At 42.6% G+C, this 23,688-nt stretch overlaps 1 protein-coding gene across 1 annotated transcript; it reads right to left on the minus strand.

The window, feature by feature from the left end:
* Window positions 1-4,865: 4,865 nt before the first annotated feature.
* Window positions 4,866-9,131, minus strand: LOC124705702 (3-ketoacyl-CoA synthase 12-like). The gene is made up of 2 exons (XM_047237410.1): window positions 8,560-9,131; window positions 4,866-5,813 (listed from the first exon to the last, which is right to left on the minus strand). The coding sequence occupies exons 1-2, from the start codon at window positions 9,129-9,131 to the stop codon at window positions 4,982-4,984; spliced, it is 1,404 nt and encodes a 467-aa protein (XP_047093366.1). The 3' UTR covers window positions 4,866-4,981.
* Between the last annotated feature and the right edge of the window lie 14,557 nt (window positions 9,132-23,688).

Raw genomic sequence — 23,688 nt, forward strand, 5'->3', positions numbered from 1 at the left:
CACGGAGAAGACAGATTGCGAGCTACATATGTTAATCGGGACCGCGTACGTTAAGGTGGCGGTCGGCTATGTGTACCCAAGTGAAGATGGAGCAATGCACCATCATATGCCCATTCCACCTGGTTGTGTTCGTGTCGGGGTGGATGAAGTTGTTTCGGGTTTTGAAAAAGTGGAGCTTGATATTCCTAGAGGTGAAGATGAGAGGACAACGGCCGATGTCAAGCACGGTTTCGCCCTATGGCCGAAGAAGTACGTCGTCCTTTTGCAAAGGCCACCGACTCCTACACATGAGCAGCAAATGCCATCGACTCCTCCTGGTGGCAGTCCTGGTGAGCAGCCAAGTCCACACCTACACGAGAGGGACCCCAGCGTGAGTCCACCATCTCGAGATCCTCCGCGTAAGACAGCGTCCGTTAAGCGGAACGGTACGCCGCCTAGGAAGAAAGCTAGAAAGGAGAAAAAACTGCCGCCTGCGAGAAGTTACCTTGGGAAAAAACTCCGGAGGAAAACGCGGCGGCCGTTCGGGCCGAGGTGAAGAAATTTTTGCACCGAAAGTGCCGGAGATACCTTTCGAGAAGACACTAGATCGGGAGAAAGTTGTGCGTACCGTTGACAATCTATATGACCCTGTACCATCGCCGCCATCGACTATGTGCGTTCTATTGAAAGGTCGTATGACAAGATGATCGAGGCGACAAAACCCGTTCAATCGGGTATCGGGGAGATAAAAGGGATACACCAAGTCTACCAGCTCGGACAACAACCCGTTCAATCGGTCGACCCTCTCAAGGTGTTTGACGGGAAGACCGTTCAAAGTTCTCGACAAGACGGAACTGATTACGCCTTAGCTGAACGAGCATATCGGTTTGTTCAAGGGAAAGATTTGGTCGAGAATGTCGGGAAGGTACCAACAAGTATGCGTAACTTGCATTCGTGGTACCTTAAGGCCTCAAAGGAAGGGATCGAGACTATCATGGTGCGAGTTAGGGAAGAGCACTACTTCCGGGAGTACTTGTGTGAACGTTGACTTCGCCGAACTCTTTCGGTTATACAATCTCCGGGCCCTCGACAAATCAATCATCGGTTGCTATTGTACGTAAGTGATTTATTTATTTAATTTGAGAAGTCGTTCATTGTCTGCAGATTATAATCTTTTGTGCGCTATATTATGCGGATCGAAGATGCTCGAATGCAAAAGGGACGATATCACGGACATTGGGTTCATTGACCCGAACACAATGCATGTCAAAACCATAGACAATCCCCTCTATAACAAGGATACACCGCAGACTTTGCTAAGGTTTTTGAAGCGACAACGTGACAAAAAGCTAATACTTTGGCCTTACAACTTCGAGTGAGTCTTACTGTTTTATAACACATTATATTTTGCTCACCGTATGTCAAAATTTTAACTAATGACTACATATTGAAACGTGCGTAGGTTTCACTTTATTCTTCTCGTCATCAATTTGGAAATTGGAGAAGTTGAAGTCTTGGACTCACTAAGCAAAGAAAAGGATCTATACGTGTCTTGTTTTTTAATGCTCGGAAGGTAATTTTAATTCTTATCGGTTTGTTTCGTTAATTTCCTGCTTTGAACTAATTGATGACTCTTTTATGCATTTTCTTTTGTCGAGCAGCGTATGGCAAACTTTCATCAAGGAAGATACGTCCCGTGAATGGCCACCGAAGCTGCGATGGCGTGCGAAAGTAAGTAGTACTACCTAGGTCCACACACCTTTCAATTATCATACTTGACTATTGTTTGATTGAATTATATTCTTGTAAAGAAATGCCCGCAACAACCTCCGGGGACCGATCTCTGTGGATTCTTCGTTTGCGAGTACATCCGCAGAATTGTCAACGAGAGAACGAATAATGAAAGAAATAAAGAGGTACAAAAACAATCTTCACAAATTTGTTTTGTTATCATAAGTTGTGCTTGAGTTTCGGTAATAGTTGTTTCATGTATTCATTTGTATCTTATTCTTTTATAGTTGGCAAGAAAGCGGAACAAGCTCTCAATCGATGACCGCTTCATAGCAATAGGCGAGGAATTGGCGGGATTTTTCCTTCGGGACGTCATACCACAACTCGCGAGCACCACTATGAATGAAGATGTACATGTTACATATATAGTTGACTCGAAGAGTACCACTATGCTACATGTAATAGACATATATAGAGTACGCCTCGGAGAGCACCACTATGCATGAAGATCGATCTTCATGCATAGCTACTTAATTTGCGATCTTATGCAATAACATGTGTGTTATATTATATGCACCAACTTGCTATGCATCATCTTGATCTTCATGTACTACCTAAACCCAAACGCGTTTCGGTGCATCGACGCGATATGAAACAAACCGATATCCCTAAACCTCTCCAAAACCCTAAAAAGCCAATTCTCTGCCGTGGCGAGATTTGAGCAAATTCCCTGCCGCGGGGGAACCTTTGGTACCGGTTCGTATTACCAACCGGTACCAAAGATCCTTAGCCCTGAGCTCTCCTGGTGGCCCACGTGTAGGCCCGTTTTATACCGGTTCGTAAGCAACCGGTACGAAAGGGGGGGGGGGGCTTTAGTGCCGAATAATTTGTACCGGTTGCAAAACCAGTACGAATGCCCCTCTGGAACCGGTACGCATGAGAGATTTTCTACTAGTGAACGCTAAACAAACTCCATCTCGTAATGCCCGAGCTTCCATAGATCATGATGTACATCCACGCGTCGTTTTTGCCGGTGACGTTCACTGTGAGACCGTGCCATACCCGTCGTCACTCGTCACATGGCTGCACAAACTAGCGAGGTCCAAAGGGATGAAATCGGAAAATACGGTGATGTGTACTTTCTATGTTTCATAACTTTTACCATGATTTTAGCTTAAATTTAAACTAAATCTACGAATGGAAAGAGCACTAGATAGTCCCCATGGATTAGCCAAATATGAACACCTTTGTGAGATTGTTGCTAATTTTCAGGACCTATTTGACAACCAGCTATGCTAACTACGTTGCCACAAGCTTGAGGCCATATAAGGGCATGTACATTGGTTTAGACGGATGTCTATAGTACTACTCCATCTTATCTATAGACAATAATATATATAGTGTATACAATGGTCTGTCTGTAAGTTATCTATTTTTAGCCATAGCTATATGTGAGTATAAATTATAGACACCCTTCATACAACAACAAAAATGGTATCTGTAAGCTGTCTGTAAGAAGCCTACAGACTGTCTGGAACTTTACAGACAGCCTCCTTCTTTCTCTTCATTCTCTTTCCTCCACATCAGCAAAATCACCTATAACTACATCTTACAAACAGCTGACTCATCATCATTGTACATGCCCTAAATCCACTTAGCCTTTTCTATCTTAATAGAACATATATTTTTTGGCGTACGAAATTGATTTAAGATTTTTTATCGTGATGTTCTTAATAGCTACAAGTTGTAACTAAAGAGACTGACTAGTAATTTTTTGTTGATGTTCTTATTTTGTTATTGTCCCAATTTCGCAGATGTATGGACTTTCTAAGCTATCATAGAACTCATCACTGTCATCTGAGTGCATATTCTACATAAATTTCTTCGAGGCGATTAAAACAGTAGATGAACTAGAAGCTTCAACTTCAATAGATGCAGCAACATTTGGATCATTTCCAGGCTATCTTTACAAAGACATCTTCTCTCAACCCCTTGATAAAGTTTGTGCGACCAACAAACTAAACAAGTGTCTTCTTAGACTTTCTAGCACTGATCCTTTCTCTAATGTCTGATTGTTTCTCAATTAGCACCAATCCATCTCTTAGGTCCTTGCCTAGCAACAACCTAAATACATGCAGCCTCCCATCTCTCTATTAGCCCAAGATCCTCAAAATTTCATTAGTCCAGGAAACTGACCAGGTGATAGCAGTGCAATTATTAAAATGGGAATGTGTTGCACTAAAATAGTCCAAATTATTTCTTAATCCACAAAAAAACCCATTATGCACTACTTCAACTGTAAACATACCACACTCTTGTCCTGGAATCATAACTGGACAAAAAATCAGAGTATAAGGTAACTGTCATTTAAATGAGACATAAATTCGGAGTTTGTCAATTAAACAAAATAGTAGAAATATGATGTTTGACACTTTCTAAAATTTAGTTCTATAAAGAGAGGAATATTAAATCAAAGAAAATATTCTTCAGTACGTACAGTCGCGAATGTACTTGGCATGGACGACCTTTATTTAGATATACATCTTTATGATTTTCTTAAAAAATATTTTGAGGACCTCACTATTTCACAACACCCCTTTGTGTCGGTTGAACACAACCACAAAATGTGAAGAAAAAAAACGTTTTTATACTATTTGGTATGGCCTTTATTTTATGAAAAACTTCATTGCACCTCCGTCCCAGTGTATAGGCATAATTTTACAAATATAACATAAATAGTACACCATAAAAATCACACCATTATAAAGTATAACATCTGGATTTTCTAATATGCCACAACACCTATACATCGAGATGGAGGAAGTAGAAAAAAATCCCATTTATCAGTCATTTGAATGCTTATAGACCCATCGAGACAAACAATATTACAACCAACTAAAAGGTCACAAAGTACATTCTTTAGGGGAAAAGAACTTCTACATAGACAAATATAGACAAATAAAAAAATAGACGTGCAAAACAACAAAATAATAATAAAGCTGTATCTTCCCGGTCCACTGAAGTGTACAACAACATACTGCTCCATCACAACCGCCATCAAAAGAATCATAATAATTAAGCTATAGTAGATGTACACCTGGTAATGAATTAATCCTTAGCTTAACTCTAGCTTGTTCTTCGTCTTCTCTCCTTGTTGTACTATTCAGTTTTAAAATCAAACTGGGTGTATACGTAGTAATAACCTGTTGCTCATGTACTGATGTAGTACGTACGTGCATTTCTTGGATATAGGATGGATATTCATGGAGGATCACAGTGCGCTCATGTCCTTGACGAATCCGTACTTCTCCATGAATGGGTTCCTGATCTCCTTTGGCGGGTACTCGTGGATGCAGTCCTCCCAGACGCCGGCGTCGGCGGCGTCGTCCCTCTCGACGGTCCAGACGCAGCTGTTGCACTTGAAGCCGGCGCCGAAGGTGAGCATGAGGACGCGGTCGCCCCTGCGCAGGCGGCGCTTGGCCTCCATGTAGGCGAGCACGTACCAGACGCTGCTGGCGGAGGTGTTGCCGAAGCGGTGCAGCGTCATGCGAGACGGCTCGATGTCGTGCTCCGTGAGGGTTAGCCCCTTCCCGACGCCGTCGATGACGGCGGCGCCGCCGGTGTGCACGCAGAAGTGGTCCACCCCGGCCTTCATGCGGATGGTGTGTGCCCCGGACGAGCGCTTCTTGTTGTTGCCGCCGCCGCGCGCGGAGAGGCGCGCTGAGAGGGTAGCGTAGGCGAGGCGGAGGAGCTCCGGGAGCGGGAGCACGCGCGGAGCGAGGACGCGGAGGTTCTTGACGAAGGCGTGCACGGCGGAGCGTGGGAGCTCCTTGCCGAGGTGGAAGCCGGGCCTGCCGGCGTCGTCCTCCATCTGGAGCGCGCAGTTGTAGGCCTCGTCGGAGGCCCCCGTGTGCGTGCGCACGACGTGGCGGAGGCGGAGCTTGGCGTGCGGGCGGAGGCGGGAGGAGTTGGTGAGGAAGTAGGCGCAGCCGCCGGAGCGGAAGAGGCAGTTGCCGAGCATGAAGGAGCGCTTGTTGCCCGGGTACCAGTTGGGAGCGATCGACTCCGACGTCATCACCAGCGCCACCTTGTTGGCGTGCGTCCTGCTTGCAGCGATGCACGTATGTTAATATTAGTAAAACAGCTCAATTCCCGGAAAGTGTCCTTATTTAAAATAAAATTGGAAATCATATTTATATGTTTGAAAAAATTCTGAAAAGAAATCTAGACATACCCAGTTACTAAAATCACAAGCATGCAAATCCTAGTGGGTTTGTGAGATATATCATTAACTACACTCTGAATATGATTTTTAATTTTTTTACTTGATGCTAATATATATGTATCTAGACACATTTTAGTTATAGATACATCCATTTTAGCACCAATTAATATGAATTGGAGGGAGTAACATAACATGATGATTGGAGCCCGAGAGCGCTGCTGGAGGTGTCGATTCTCACGCTGCGCACTAAAAGCTAGGTAGCATCGGATGATAAAACTTGCGCCAGGCCTCCGGGAGGGAGCGTTGCCTCGAAGGCTCCAACTGTCGATAGAGAAGGGTTTTGATCTTGGTGTCGACTTCCAAGCGTCGCGTTATGTGTGCTCTAATGATATTAAATTTGTATTGTAGACGTTGATAATGTTTTCTATAGATTTTATCAAACTTAAAGCTCTATGACTAGTGAACGGAGGAAATATATATAATTTGCGATCCCGCCAGGTTTTCCACCCAAAAAGTTATTTTTGGACGTCAATATTGAGGAGACATTTTGCGTAGCAAACAATTGTGAACCAACCAAAAATTACCATGTGCCAATTTATTCTACTCCCTCCATCTCATGAAACTTGTCTGAGATTTGACTAAATTTAGATGTATCTATATACTACATAGTAATAGTATCTAGATATATCCAAATTTTGATAAATTTAAGACAACTTTCATAGTACGGAGGGAGTAACTTGTTGTGATGCCGGTTGAGGTCGTCCACCGTCCCTAAAAGTAAAGAAAGTCAGGCTGAAAGAGTGAAAGCCATCAGCTCCAAGGAGACTAAAATTGGAAGGTTCTCTCCTGACAACTTTCCTTTGTTTCTTGCTCAAAACAAAACCTAAAACGTTCCCATCTGAAATTGTCAATGGCAATGGACAGTCTCTTCTTTCGGCAACGGCATGGCCACAGTCGGACCGCCGTGCCATTAACTAGTCGGCTTCTAGCTATGTCGAGACAGCCGAAGAAGAAGAAGAAGCCAACATATTTACGCAGCGTCTGCATGCACCGTGTCTGCCGCCACTAAAAGCGTACCAAACTGCGGGAGCAGGCATTGAAAGGAGGCGGCCGGGCACGTAACATGCAGCGCTGGTGCCTACGACTCTGATGCATGGCAGGTTACTTCACCACCTCCCTCACATTTATTCTCTGTCCATATCTTGGCACGCAGGGGTAGATCGAGGTGTGTTCACTGCTCACTCTCATCACACAACTTCACCTAGCGACCATCACATGATGGAGTAAGATCCATCTCGGCTACTTTTGGGACGCAGACGAGGCGAGCGGTTACGAAATTTATGTCTCTTCTTGTGGTATTAAATAGCAATATTGTACCGCTCTACTGCAGAGTGTACTACGGTTGTGTCTGCTATTTGCCCCAAGTTCCAGAGTTCACCGATTGAAATATACCCTCTCTTTTCCTCAACTTTTATTCTCGGTAAAATCTTTTAAATTCTGACTAACCAATTTATTGTCATAAATGTTGTCACATTTTTCTATAAAATTGGTCAAAATTTTGAAGACTTCACTTAACATAAAGTTAGAAGAACACTTATTCGCGACAAAACAAAGGGAGTATATATGAGATTGAACAAATGAAGGCTGAGGCTCTTTATTTAAACATAATAATAAATTAGTCAAAAAATTCAACAATGGTGCAAAATTTAAAGGTAAAATTCTTTATATTCTAGGCTACATAAAATATAATAAATTTTAAAGTTTTATAGTATGCCTATTCACTTTAGTTAGATCCACACATTTGTCATTTCTATGTAACCTACAATACAAAGAATATTACATTGAGATTATACATCACATCCAGGATCTTTATCAAAAAAATTGAACCTTTAAATATAATATTATTTTTTTCAAAAATATAGCCCCGTCCTTATTTGTAGTTTTCAAGGCATTCCTACATTTTATGCTAACTTCGTTCCAAGGAGGATTATTATTTCAAAAGTCAAACTACATAAAGTTTCACCGAGTTTTTAGAAAGGAAAAACGCACTAATATTTAAGTACGATCCAAAATTAACATCGTTAGATACATGACAAAATATATTTTCATATGATATCTATATAATATTCATAAAAACGAAGGAAATATATATAATATTTATTGAAACGATGGTTGGTGTAGCTCTTTACCAAAAAAAAAAGTTTCCAGTGTGCAAGATGCATGGCTACATTTCTCAGCTTGAAAGATCTACTATCTACTGTCATTTCGCTCAGCAGGAAGCTGTAGTCGAGTGCATAAAAATAAAACTGCTTTATCTCCACGGCCTGATCATCGTCCAGAATAGCTCAGCGTACTGGTTGCCAAATTGATTGCTAGGGGGCCACTATCGCCAAACTTTAGGCTTTTGCTTGTCAGAACATTAAACCGACGCATTACACTAGCCGTGCTTCAACGGTAAGGATCCAGCCGAGGGTAGAACTGTTAGCGTGGTTGTTCAATTCCGGCCGCTTGAATCATCGGATGCAAGTTGGTTGTATACTAAAGTTTGCAACAGAGACTAATAGACAGATGGCCGATTATTGATGTGGGGAAGAAACAGAGAGGAGAGGAGCAGCACCACGCACCTGAAGAAGTTGTTGGCGAGGTCGAGGGCGATGAGGGTGGCGCTGCACCCCATGCCGGTGAGGTTGAACACCTTGACGTCCTCCCGGAGGCCGTAGCGGCGCACCACCCGGGCCGACAGCGACGGCGCCGGGGAGAACATGGACACGTTCACCACCAGCAGGTCCACGTCCTCGGGCCGGATCCCGAGCCCGCCCGGCGCGGCCGACCGCGCGAAGAGCTCGTCCAGCACGGCGTGGAAGGTCTCGTCCATCTCCTCCATGCCCTCGGCGACGCGGTCCGGGCTCGCGTCGCCGCCGGCGATGATGTTGCGCGGGCCGTACGTCTCCTCGCCGATGCCCGAGTTGACGATGACCTTGAGCAGGAACTTGTACTCCTCCAGCCCCAGCAGCTTGTTCCGCTGGATGATCTCCCCGCACAGGTCCGTTGGCAGCTTCCGGTCGTCCGCCCCCTTGTAGCACACATAGTCCAACAGGTAGCACCGCCGCCGCCGCGCACCGGACACCAGCAGCCGAGCCAGCGTCGCCAGCGAGAAGGCAATCAGCGTCAGCATCAACATCGTCGCCAACTCCATCTTGATCTACAAACTCGAGCTAAGCTAGGGAAGATCTAGCCAGATGTGCACTTAGCTAGCGAGGAGATGGCAATGTGCAGCACTACTCGTGGTTGCCACTCATGGAGATGGAGGCCAGAGCTAGGATATATGCGGCGGCCTTGTCAGTGCTTGCTCAGCTCGAGCTGGAGCTCTTTCTCTGAGCCACCTAACTCCAATGGAGTGCAAAGGTAGGTAGCCAGTACTGTGGACTGGGGTTTGCGAGGATGGGAGGAGATTAATGGAGGGGTTTAGAGCAAGGGAGAGGAAAGGAGGTGAGGTTTTATAGCGACTGAGGTGCCCGTGACTTGAGAAGCTTCTTCACATTTCCGGATCGGTCCACTTATTTTTCTTCATTTTTTAATCGGACCCGCAGCGGTGTTTAAGCATGGTCTGGTTTTGGAAATGAAAACTTTGTCCGCCGGTTTGGTATTCACATAAAATATATTTTCATTTTATCTAAGTTTAGGAGGGCTGTTGCTCCCCTAAATGAAGTTGAAGAGTGAGCAAGATCTAGATAGGACCTTTCTATTTCGGCACACGCACGTGATCGTAGATACGTACAAAAATGAGGTACAACACAACGGAGGCCTTATGGGCCTATACTGGGTTGTACGGATGGTGGACCTACACTGAAATTACGATCGTGCCCCTGCTTACGAATAAGTATGGGAAGATCTCCACAGTTGTTTTGTTTGATGTGTCCAGAATTTTTGCAGGGGAGGAGGACCGGAGCAGAAGTGCTAAGTTTAGATGTGTCTAGGGGGCATGGTTTTTCTGTTCCCGAGCTCACATGCTCCTGCTTCGGTAGAAGAAAATCCACTTCTCGTCCTTAAACTTTTGCTGAAATTTACTTTTCACCGTAAAAATTATTTTTAGTTTAGAATGGACTTGAACACTCGGATAGTTCACTTTTCATCACTTTTGGTTGACTTGAAAAATCCCTAACATGGAAGAAGAAACAGTCAACCAACCAAACTGGTTTTTGAACCGGACAAACCTCAGTCAGCTAAGATGTCGAACCCAACATCTTAAATGCAAAAAATTAAAACCCTTATGTCCTTGAACCAATCTCTCACTCTATTTTTCTCACTACCAATTTACTTGAAGGCTCGCGCCATGAAGATCCGCTTGATTTGCATATCATCATCGTCCTTCCTCTCTTTCCTTGCATCATTACCTTGAGTTTTTTTTCTAAACCGTGGCAAATATTTGCCTCGGTCAACTGGGATAAAGACTAAAGGCGAATGGTTCTGAGAGTTTAAGCTTCATCCTGAACCAAACTAAAATTTTAGGACCAAAATTCGTTAGAATTCAAGGTCTAAAAGTGGACTTTCTTCACTTCAATAAAATTTCGAAAAATAGCAAATAGAATCAACGAAATCTGATTTTTTGTGCAATGAACATGAACATGTGTTATAATAACATGCCAAAAATACCCTAGAAAAGATACATGTACTGGCCTGTGCAAAAATGATAAATTTTATTGTTGCCAAAAAAAACAAATCCAAATGCTCCAAATAGCATCATATTTTGTTATTTTTGCACAGACCACCAAACATGTCATTTCTCACCACAATTTTGCTTCCCGTTATAGCACATTCACATGCTCGTTGTGAAAAAAATCAGATTTTTTGATTTTGTTTGCTATTTTTTCCAAGTTCATTACGGAGCAAGAGGATATGAGCTCGGGTTCAAAAGTGCATTTTCGTGATCTTGACACTAGTTAGCATATAGATATATCTTAAGTTAAATAAAATTAAGATATGTTTCATGTGATGGAGGGAATACTAAATTCTCATAACCTTGCTTATTCCATCTCATATATGTATGGTGATTAATTCTTTGTAATTCTCTCCCTCACCCAATTTCAGTTGCAACTTATGTACAAATTTACTATGTGCAAGAGAGAAAATTTAGTTATAATGTGCAATTTTTTAGGTGCACTAATCAGGATATAAATATAATCACTCTGAAGTGGACTGAACTCTATGTTAAAGCTCGCTCGATCGAGAACTAGCAAAACCATTTAGCATGTATTCATCCCTTGTTGTCTACTTTTATGTGACATAATTTTTGTAGGAAAGAAAGGAGCCCTAATAGTCTCCATGTTTTAAATAGGAAATCAAGGTGTCTTAGGCATTACATTTTACTAAACATAAGGTCTCCGACCGACTTTATATATAAAGCCCCACACGACAACGAAACAAAGTCTATTACAACCCACACAAACGCGCTCATAAGGTGTAACCCACCCGGGTCAAAGGCACGAAGGCACCCGTACGCCCATCATAAATCATCGAAGAAAAACATATAAAGTACTGCAAAGCAGGTCCATGAAGCAGGTCAAATAAGATGAAGACAACGAAACTCAAGATCTAGCCCGCGCGTGCAACCTCCGAACCTCGACCGGCTCCTTGTCCAGCTGCGCTTTGTCCCTTTGTCTCGCTAGCACCCTCCAACACTTCAGTGTAGAGACATTTGGAAAAAAGCATCGGCGGGGTTGCCAATCATTGTTCCTTCGATAGTTAGTTTGTTGTGAACGTTTCAAAGGGCCCAACATAAAGGCGCAAGGTAATCCAAAATAATCTATGAAGTGGGACCCACATGCCCTAGGCAATTGCGATGAAGTCCCCGGCCCTAGATGGGTTCCAATCGCAGTGTAGCAATTCAGCAAGTTTTCCCTCAGAAGGAAACCAAGGTTATCGAACCAGTAGGAGATGAAGGCCACGTGAAGGTTGTTGGTGGAGGAGTATAGTGCGGAGCAACACCAGGGATTCCGGCGCCAACGTGAAACCTGCACAACACAATCAAAATACTTTGCCCCAGCTTAACAGTGAGGTTGTCAATCTCACCGGCTTGCTGTAAACAAAGGATTAAACGTATGGTGTGGAGAATGATGTTTGCTTGCGAAAAACAAAAGAAAACAGAGATTGCAGTAGATTGTATTTCAGATGCAAAAGAATGGACCGGTGTCCACAGTTCACTAGTGGTGTCTCTCCAGTAAGATAAATAGCATGTTGGGTGAACAAATTACAGTTGGGCAATTGACAAATAGAGAGGGCATAACAATGCACATATATATCATGATGACTAATATGAGATTTACTTAGGGCATTACGACAAAGAACATAGACCGCTATCCAGCATGCATCTATGCCTAAAAAGTCCACCTTCGGGTTAGCATCCGCACCCCTTCTAGTATTAAGTTGCAAACAACAGACAATTGCATTAAGTACTGCGCGTAATGTAATCAACACAAATATCCTTAGACAAAGCATTGATGTTTTATCCCTAGTGGCAACAGCACATCCATAACCTTGGAACTTTCATCCATTGTCCCGCATTCAATGGAGGCATGAACCCACTATCGAGCATAAATACTCCCTCTTGGAGTTACAAGTATCAACTTGGCCAGAGCCTCTACTAGCAACGGAGAGCATGCAAGATCATAAACAACACATATATGATAGATCAATAATCAACTTGACATAGTATTTCATATTCATCGGATCCCAACAAACACAACATGTAGCATTACAAATAGACGATCTTGATCATGTTAGGCAGCTCACAAGATCTAAACATGATAGCACAAGAGGAGAAGACAACCATCTAGCTACTACTATGGACCCATAGTCCAAGGATGAACTACTCACGCATCAATCCGGAGGCGGGCATGATGATGTAGAGTCCTCCGGTGATGATTCCCCTCTCCGGCAGGGTGCCGAAGGCGATCTCCTGAATCCCGCGAGATGGGATTGGCGGCGGCGGCGTCACAGTAACTTTTCTCGTATCGTGGCTCTCGATACTAGGGTTTTCGCGACGGAGAGAATAAATAGGTGAAGGGGCAGAGTCGGGGGGCGGCCGAGGGGCCCACCCCATAAGGCGGCGCGGCCAGGGGTGGGGCCGCGCCCCCCCTAGGGTGTGGCCGCCTCGCGTCCCCTCTTCGTCTCCTCTTCGGACTTCTGGAAGGCTCCGTGCAAAATAAGACCGTGGGATTTTGTTTCGTCCAATTCCGAGAATATTTCCTGTGTAAGATTTCTGAAATCAAAAACAGCGAGAAAACGAGAACCGGCGCTTCGGCATCTTGTTAATAGGTTAGTGCCGTAAAATGCATCAAAATGATATAAAGTGTATATAAAACATGTGAGTATTGTCATAAAACTAGCATGGAACATAAGAAATTATAGATACGTTTGAGACGTATCACTCCCCTTTATGTAGCTCCCCCTTCTCTCCCGATCGAGTGCCGACCGATGCAAGCCGCTAGCTCGATCCACTCCTTTCGCCTCCACCGTCCAGGCATCCAGCTTGGAGTGGCAAGCTGCATCTAGACCAAGTGGATTAGGTAGTACTAGTAATGTTCTTTCCTTTCGCAAGATCGGTTCTTTTTGCTCACCTCGAGATCTTGCTGCCTAGCTAGGAGCATCTCTTTCCTATTCTGGGCGAAGGGGTGTCTTTCTAGTCACCCTCGCCCTGGGAGTGATTGATGGGGGTGGGGGCGGGGGCTAACTTTGCTTGGATTGGGGTGTTCTTCCTTTATTTGTCGACATTTGCAACCTTTGTAGTTTCTGTTGATCCTCACTGTATCTTTTGTCAGCTTCTACAGGAAAGGAAAGACCTCGGGGGGACAACGGAGCGTAAGGCCACCACGCATGTGGGCAGTTGGCTGAGCTTGAGCTGCGTCCCCATGCATTCCCACAAAGCAGGTACTTCATTTTCTTATCCGCTCTTTTCCCTTTAAGTGTCTGTCTGCATCCTCAATCTAATCCTATGATGGACGATGCTTAAAGTAGCACATGTCTTTAGCTGTTTGTGTGTAAAGCCTCTGTGACACCATGCTCTATATTCTCTGTATCTGGTTGGTACCTCTAGGTTCCGTGTTGAGGCTATGGGGAACGAGAATATCACCCCACCTACTGCAGGAGCATGGCCCGATCTGCAGCACAAGAAGCGAAATGCCACCGCCGAGCTGGGCAGGGACCACCCAGGGGTAATTTTTTTAACCCAATGATACGTCCATTTTGCATCACTACTTTATATCATAATTTACTGTTATTCATTGATATATTTCATATTTAGAGATGATACTTATGTTATTTCATCTATTTTGCATGTTTCATGATTATTGGAGAATCGCGCACCGGAGTCAGGATTCTGCTGGAAAAAGCACCGTCAGAATGCAATATTTCGGAAGATCAGCAATTGACGGAAATTATACGGAAAATCTTATTTTTCCAGAAGACGGAGATAGCCAAAAGGAGGAGCCGAGGAGGGCCGCCATGGGACCCCCCCCCATAGGCCAGCGCGAGCCCAGGCCTGGCCGCGCCGCCTTGTGGGGAGGGGGCCCACAACCCCCTCTGGCTTCCTCTCCTTCGCGTACTTCTTCGTCGCGAAAACCTAAGCTCCAGAGGATAGTCGCGAAGAGTCACAGCCGCCTCTGCGGGGCGGAAAACACCAGAGAGAAAAGAGCTCTCCGGCAGGCTGAAATCTGTCGGGGAAATTCCCTCCCGGAGGGGGAAATCGACGCCATCGTCACCGTCATCGAGCTGGGCATCATTGGGATCATCATCACCATCATCTCCATCATCATCACCGCCATCTCCACCGCTGCACTTCGTCACCGCTGTAACATCTAGGGTTGAATCTTGATTGTTTGATAGGGGAAACTCTCCCGGTATTGATTACTACTTGTTATTGATGCTATTGAGTGAAATCATTGAACCAAGGTTTATGTTCAGATTGTTATTCATCATCATATCACCTCTGATCATGTTCTATATGATGTCTCGTGAGTAGTTCGTTTAGTTCTTGAGGACATGGGTGAAGTCTAAATGTTAGTAGTGAATTATGTTGGGTAATATTCAATGTTATGATATTTAAGTTGTGGTGTTATTCTTCTAGTGGTGTCATGTGAACGTCGACTACATGATACTTCACCTTTATGGGCCTAGGGGAATACATCTTGTATTCGTTTGCTAATTGTGGGGTTGCCGGAGTGACGAAACCTGAACCCCGTTGGTATATCGATGCGGGAGGGATAGCGGGATCTCGAGTTTAAGGCTGTGGTTAGATTTATCTTAATTACTTTCTTGTATTTGCGGATGCTTGCAAGGGGTATAATAACAAGTATGTATTAGTCCTAGGAAGGGCGGTGCATTAGCATAGGTTCACCCACACAACACTTATCAAAACAATGAAGATTAATCAGCTATATGAAGCGAAAGCACTAGACTAAATTCCCGTGTGCCCTCAAGAACGTTTGGTCATTATAAGTAAACAAACCGGCTTGTCCTTTGTGCTAAAAAGGATTGGGCCACTCGCTGCAATTATTACTCTCGCATTTTACTTACTTGTACTTTATTCATCTGCTATATCAAAACCCCCGAATACTTGTCCGTGAGCATTTACGAGTGAATCCTTCATCGAAACCGCTTGTCAACACCTTCGCTCCTCGTTGGGTTCGACACTCTTATTTATCGAAAGTACTACGATACACCCCCTATACTTATGGGTCATCAAGACTATTTTCTGGCGCCGTTGCCGGGGAGTGAAGCGCTATTGGTAAGTGGAATTGGTAAGGAAAACTTTTACTGTACGTGCTGTTTTTATTTCTGCCTGCTGCTATAATTCATTATGGAGAAGTCTTCTCTTGAATTCCTCTTTGGAAAATCTACTACTACTGCAAAGGTAGTGGATGAGGCGCCAGGTGAGAAAGAGGTTCCATACAAAATACCTATGAAAATTATTGAACGTGTTGTGGATAACCGCTATGAAGGGGATGGAAATGTCCATCCTGGTGATCATTTACTGTTTTTACATGAATTATGCGGGTTATTCAAATGTGCAGGTATTGCTATGGATGAAGTTAGGAAGAAACTATTCTCTATATCGATGTCTGGTAAAGCAGCGCATTGGTATAAATTGCTGAAGAATAGGGATTCTCTTGATTGGGAGGACATTGTGCCTTTATTTTATTCTAAATTCTATCCTCCAAGTGAAATTCACAAAGATCGGAACCGCATATATAATTTCTGGCCTCATGATGGAGAGAGTATTGCCCAAGCATGGGGGAGATTGAAGTCTTTAATGCTCAAATGCCCCATTCATGAGCTTCCTGGTAATATTATTATTGATAATTTCTATGCAAGACTTGTCTTTTCAAGCTAAGACTTTGTCTGGACACTTCTTGTTCCGGATCATTTACACGCAACAAAGAAGAGTTTAAAAGGGACCTTCTTGATCGGATCCGAGGAGAATACTGAAGGATGGGAGAACGACAAAGATAGAGAGTCAGGTATAAACTATGATTATAAATGCATTGAAGTTTTTATGGATACTGATAAATTTCGTAATATGGGTGCTACTTATGGTCTTGATTCTCAAGTCGTTGCAAATTTTTATAAAGCTTTTGCCTCTCACTTTGAATTTCCTAGGAAGAATTTTGATAAGTATCATGAACCATATAAAGATAAAACTGATCCATCTATAAATAAATGTGCTATAATTGAAACTGTTGATCATATTCTTCCTGAAGCTTATATTGAAAAAACTCCTTTCCCTGCTAAAATGAAGGAGTATTCTGTTATAACTAGTGCGGTTAATAAAAGTGCAAAGAAACCTATAGAACCCGAAGAACAAATAAAGGTTGAACCTGCTATTGCAATAGTTCAAGATCTTGTGACTGAAAATGTAGAAGATGGTCATATTATTTTCTGTGAAGATGCTTCTAATATTGTTTCGCATCCTAATAAGTCTAGGAAAGCCAGTGTTCCTATGCTCTACGTTAGAATTGGTGATCATTGTTATTATGGTTTATGCGACATTGGTGCAAGTATTAGTGCCATTCCTTATGAGCTTTATACGGAGATCATGCATGAAATTGGTTCTTGTGAACTTGAAGATATTGATGTGGTTATTCGGCTAGCTAATAGAGAAACTATCTCTCCTATTGGTATTGTTCGAGATGTGGAAGTTCTATGTGGCAAGATTAAATATCCTGCTGACTTTTTGGTACTTGGTTCTGCTGCTAGTAAGTCTTGTCCTATCATTTTTGGTAGACCTTTTCTAAATACTTGTGGAGCTGTTATATATTGCAAGAAGGAAAAAATTGTGACTAAATTTGCTGGTGAATCTTATGAGTTTAATTTCTCTAAATTTGCCAAAACTCCTTATAAAGTTGATTTGCCTAATAATGATTTTAGAGTTGAACAGTGTGCGTCTATTGCTCTTGCTCCTAATAATCCTTTGCAGCAACATTTGGAGGATAGTGAGAGTGAAGTCTTTAGGGAAGAAAGAAATGAGCTTGATGAAATTTTCCTTCGTCAACCTATTCTTAAACATGACTTGCCGGTTGAAGATTTAGTTCTAAGCTTTCAGATTTTGAGGAAGAAAGGTTATTCGAAATATTGAAGAAACGCCGAGGAGCTATTGGCTATACTCTTGATGACTTGAAGGGGATTTCTCCCTCTATTTGCCAACATGCTATCAATATGGAAGATGATGCAAAGCCTGTTGTTGAACATCAGCGTCGTCTAATTCCTAAGATGAAGGATGTGGTAAGGAATGAGGTATTAAAACTTCTTGAAGCTGGTATTATATATCCTATTGCTGATAGTAGATGGGTTAGTCCTATCCATTGTGTTCCTAAGAAAGGAGGAATGACTGTTGTGCCTAATGATAATGATGAGCTCATCCCTCAAAGAGTAGTTGTAGGGTATAGAATGTGCATTGATTATCGAAAAGTTAATAAGGTTACTAAGAAAGATCATTACCCTTTACCTTTTAATTATCAAATGTTAGAAAGGTTGTCTAAAAATACTCATTTTTTCTTTCTTGATGGTTATTCTGGGTTTTCACAAATTGCTGTTAAAACTAAAGATCAAGAGAAAACCACTTTCACTTGTCCCTATGGAATTTATGCTTATAGACGTATGCCTTTTGGTTTATGTAATGCTCCTGCTACTTTTCAAAGATGCATGTCTGCTATTTTTCATGGCTTTTGTGAGAATATTGTGGAGGTATTCATGGATGATTTTTCTGTTTATGGAAATTATTTTGATAATTGATTGCGAAACCTTGATAAAGTATTGCAGAGATGTGAAGAAACTAACATTGTTCTTAATTGGGAGAAATGCCACTTCATGGTTAATGAAGGAATTGTATTGGGACATAAAATTTCCGAGAGAGGTATTGAAGTTGATAGAGCTAAAGTTGAAGCAATTGAGAAGATGCCCTATCCTAGGGATGTTAAAGGTATTCGTAGTGTTCTTGGTCATGCTGGGTTTTATAGGAGATTTATTAAAGACTTCTCCAAGATTTCAAAGACTCTTACTAATCTTCTTCAAAAATATGTACCTTTTGTTTTTGATGATGATTGTAAGGAAGCTTTTGAAACTCTAAAGAAAGCCTTAACAATTGCTCCTGTAGTTGAACCTCCTGATTGGAATTTACCTTTTGAAATTATGTGTGATGCTAGTGATTTTGCTGTAGGCGCTGTTCTCGGACAGCGAGTAGATAAAAAATTGAATGTTATTCATTATGCTAGCAAAACTCTTGATGCTGCTCAAAAAAATTATGCTACAACCGAAAAAGAATTATTAGGCTGTAGTCTTTGCTTGTGAGTTTAGATCCTATATTGTTGATTCAAAAGTTACGATTCATACCGATCATGCTGCAATTAGATACCTTATGGAAAAGAAAGATGCTAAGCCAAGGCTTATTAGATGGGTGCTTCTTTTGCAAGAATTTGATTTACATATTATAGATAGGAAAGGTGCTGATAATCCCGTTGTCGATAATTTGTCTAGATTGGAAAATATTACTTATTATCCTGTTCCTGTTAATGATAGTTTTCCAAATGAACAATTGGCTGTAATAAAAGTGAGCTCGCGAGATAGTCCTTGGTACGCTGATTATGCTAACTTTATTGTATCCAAGTACTTGCCTCCAACCTTTTTAGCTCAGCAAAGGAGGAAATTCTTTTATGACTTGAGGCATTATTTTTGGGATGACCCACACTTATATAAAGAATGAGTAGATGGTATTATGCGAAGATGTGTTCCCGAATATGAACAACAAGAGATATTGAGTAAGTGTCATGGTAGTGTTTATGGAGGACATCACGCCGGAGATAGAACCGCGCAAAAGGTTCTACAATCAGGTTTTTATTGGCCAACTCTCTTTAAAGATGCAAGAAAGTTTATTTTATCTTGTGATGAATGTCAAAGGGTTGGTAATATCTCCAGACGAAATGAAATGCCTATGAATTATACTCTTGTTTGAACCATTCGATTGTTGGGGATTTGACTTCATGGGTCCTTTCCTTTCTTCAGAAGGTAACACTCATATACTTGTCGATGTTGATTATGTTACTAAATGGGTGGAAGCCATACCCACAAAAAGTGCTGATGGTGAGACCTCTTTAAGAATGCTTCTAGATATTATTTTTCCTAGATTTGGAGTTCCTAGATATCTTATGACTGATGGAGGTTCTCATTTTATTCATGGTGGTTTTAGAAAAACTCTTGCTAAATATGGTATTAATCATAGGATTGCTTCCGCTTATCATCCTCAAACTAGTGGGCAAGTAGAATTATCAAATAGAGAGATTAAATCTATCTTGCAAAAGACTGTTAATAAATCTAGAAAGAACTGGGCTATTAAATTGAAGGAAGCACTATGGGATTATAGAACTGCTTATAAAAATCCTATGGGTATGTGATATGTCTCCGACGTATCGATAATTTCTTATGTTCCATGCCACATTATTGATGATATCTACATGTTTTATGCATACTTTATGTCATTATTATGCGTTTTCCGGAACTAACCTATTGACGAGATGCCGAAGGGCCGGTTCCGTTTTCGCTGTTTTTGGTTCCAGAAATCCTAGTAAGGAAATATTCTCGGAATCGGACGAAATCAAGGCCCAGCATCCTATTTTTGCACGAAGCTTCCAGAACACCCGAGAGTCGCCAGAGGGGGGCCATTGGGCCCCCAGATGACAGGGCGGCGCGGCCTAGGGGGGCGGGGGCGCCCCCCTAGTGTGTCACCGCCTCGTCGCCTCCCCGAATCCGCCTATTCGCCTATATAAAGGTCCCTGACCTAAAACACGATACGGAAAAGCCACGGTACGAGAAACCTTCCAGAGCCGCCGCCATCGCGAAGCCAAGATCCGGGGGACAGGAGTCTCTGTTGCGGCACGCCGCCGGGACGGGGAAGTGCCCCCGGAAGGCTCTTCCATCGACACCACCGCCATCTTCATCAACGCTGCTGTCTCCCATGAGGAGGGAGTAGTTCTCCATCAAGGCTCGGGGCTGTACCGGTAGCTATGTGGTTAATCTCTCTCCTATGTGCTTCAATACAATAATCTCATGAGCTGCCTTACATGATTGAGATTCATATGATGATGCTTGTAATCTAGATGTCATTATGCTAGTCAAGTGGGTTTTACTTATGTGATCTCCGGAGACTCCTTGTCCCACGTGTGTAAAGGTGACAGAGTGTGTGCACCGTGTGGGTCTCTTAGGCTATATTTCACAGAATACTTATTCACCGTTATGAATGGCATAGTGAAGTGCTTATTTATATCTCTTTATGATTGCAATGTGTTTTGTATCACAATTTATCTCGTGTGCTACTCTAGTGATGTTATTAAAGTAGTTTATTCCTCCCGCACGGTGTAATGGTGACGAGTGTGTGCATCGTGTAGTACTTGGCGTAGGCTATGATTGTGATCTCTTGTAGATTATGAAGTTAACTATTGCTATGATGGTATTGATGTGATCTATGCCTCCTTTCGTAGCGTGAAGGTGACAAGTGTGCATACTATGTTAGTACTTGGTTTGGTTATGTTGATCTGTCATGCACTCTAAGGTTATTTAAATATGAACATTGAATATTGTGGAGCTTGTTAACTCCGGCATTGAGGGTTCGTGTAATCCTACACGATTAGTGGTGTTCATCATCCAACAAGAGGGTGTAGAGTCTAGCATCTATCTATTTATTCCGTTATGTGATCAATGTTGAGAGTGTCCACTAGTGAAAGTATGATCCCTAGGCCTTGTTCCTAAATATCGCTATCGCTGTTTGTTTACTCGTTTCTATCGCCTCTCTACTCGTCCGCAATATTACCACCATCAACCACACGCTGATCCCGGGCAAAGCACTTTTCTGGTGCCGTTGCTACTGCTTATATTTATTCATACCACCTGTATTTCACTATCTCTTCGCCGAACTAGTGCACCTATTAGGTGTGTTGGGGACACAAGAGACTTCTTGCTTTGTGGTTGCAGGGTTGCATGAGAGGGATATCTTTGACCTCTTCCTCCCTGAGATCGATAAACCTTGGGTGATCCACTTAAGGGAAACTTGCTGCTGTTCTACAAACCTCTGCTCTTGGAGGCCCAACACTGTCTACAAGAATAGAAGCACCCGTAGACATCAGTATGTCACCGTATAAAATGGTTTATGGGAAAGCTTGTCATTTACCTTTAGAACTAGAGCACAAAGCTTACTGGGCTGTAAGAGAGCTAAATAAAGATCCTAAACTTGCCGGTAAGAAGAGATTGCTACAATTGAGTTCTCTAGATGAATTGAGAAGTGAAGCTTATGAAAATGCTAAACTCTTTAAAGAGAAAGTTAAGAAATGGCATGATAGAAGAATTATCAAAAGAGAATTTAATGTTGGGGATAAAGTCCTATTGTATCGGTCTCGTCTCAGATTTTTTGCAGGGAAATTACTCTCAAAATGGGAAGGACCATATGTCATTGTGGAGGTGTATCGTTCAGGGGCAATTAAAATTAGTTCTTTGCAAGGTAATGCCACACAAGTGGTGAATGGACAAAGACTCAAGCATTATATCTCTGGTGATTCTTATAATGAAGATATTGATGTTATCCGAGTGGTAACTCCGGAAGCCTTCATCAAAGGTCAAATTGACAGCTTACGCGAGTTCGACTTTGAATAGGTAACAGATCTGGTAAGAAAAAGTCCGCGTTTAACTTTCCGAACAATGTTTTTGCTACTTTTGGAAAATATGAAAAATTACGAGATCGAAACGGAGTGGAGGAGACGCACGAGGGCTTGCCCCCATAGGCCGGCGCGGGCCCCAGCCTGGTCGCGCCGCCCTATGAGGACAGCCCCTCGCTGTCCCTCTCCAACTCTTGATCGACCTGGTACTTTCCTTCTGACGTGAAAATTTCTGTTATATAATCCCCCGGACCCCTGGAGGTCCGTATATCGTTTTCTCGTCGAGTTTTGTTTCGAGCTGTTTCTGCCAGGATCTGTTTTTGATCTAGAAGCACCATGGTCACCAACAACAAGGGCAAGGAGCTTTCGGAGGAAGATATTCAAGATCCCGAGTGGAAAGAGGTGGACGAAAGTGTCGAGGAAGAAGATGAAGAAGAAGTGGAGGAAGACTCGCGTGCATACCCGCATGTCACCATCGCAAGCATTGGAGTGGTGGAAGATCCTTCTAACCCTAAGAAGAGCGCAAGAATTCGCACCGGAGGGAAAGTTCCACGTCACTTCCTAGCTCCAAGGACATCTCCTCCAGGCACGTACAACCCCTTCCACACTCTAATTTATAATGGTCAAATTGAAAGGATTCCCAAGGCGGTATTGCCTAGCAAGTGGGATATAGATCGTTCTAACACTGCAGGAAGGATGAAGCCTGAAGCTGAAGAGTGGGGAAACAATTCTAAGAGTTGGGACTCGCCATCGGATATACTTCTTAACCACGTCGAGCACAATTCGGAGATGATCCGCAACCTCATGTACAAGATTGATGAGCTAAAGGAGCTTGTTGAGAAGCTTATCAAGAATTCACCACTACCACCGCCGAAAGAGTAATTCATCATCGGAATTGGCACCCCCTTGGTTTGTTCCAAGCTTGGGGGAGTGCCGCGGTATCACATCATCACTATCTTTTACCTTTTTACTATCAAGTAGTGTCATATCATGAGTAGGGAAGTTATCATATAAGAATGTGTTGCGGTATGGAAGTATCTCTCCTTTAGTTGGTTATCTACGTATCCCTTGGTGTGAGTTATCGTTATGGAATATTAATGAGAAGTCTTATCATTTACATATTGCACATCTTATTTTAGTTTGCAATCTCTGCTATATGATCGATCTTGTTGTTAGTATTGGTATCACTATGGGAGCATTGAATAAATCTATTTGGCTTTGGCAAACTTAGCATTGGTCAATAGCAACAACACTTTGAGTTTAAGTAGAAAAGAGGAAATACATGTAGATATGTTATTATCTTTCTTGTTAGTTCCTAGCTTAGTATTCTGAAGTTAAAATTGTTTGTGCTTACAAGGAAGATGCATGATTGTTTATATCACATGTATATTTGTTTGTTTCCCCCAACTCTTATGCTTGCTAATCAACCTTGCTAGCCAAAGACCTGTACTGAGAGGGAATGCTTCTCGTGCATCCAAACCCTTAAACCAAACCTATGCCATCAGTGTCCATCATAAATACCTACTATGTGGTATTTCCCTGTCACTCCAAGTAAATACTTCA

The sequence above is a fragment of the Lolium rigidum genome, chromosome 4 (assembly GCF_022539505.1).
Source record: "Lolium rigidum isolate FL_2022 chromosome 4, APGP_CSIRO_Lrig_0.1, whole genome shotgun sequence".
Classification (NCBI taxonomy): domain Eukaryota; kingdom Viridiplantae; phylum Streptophyta; class Magnoliopsida; order Poales; family Poaceae; genus Lolium; species Lolium rigidum.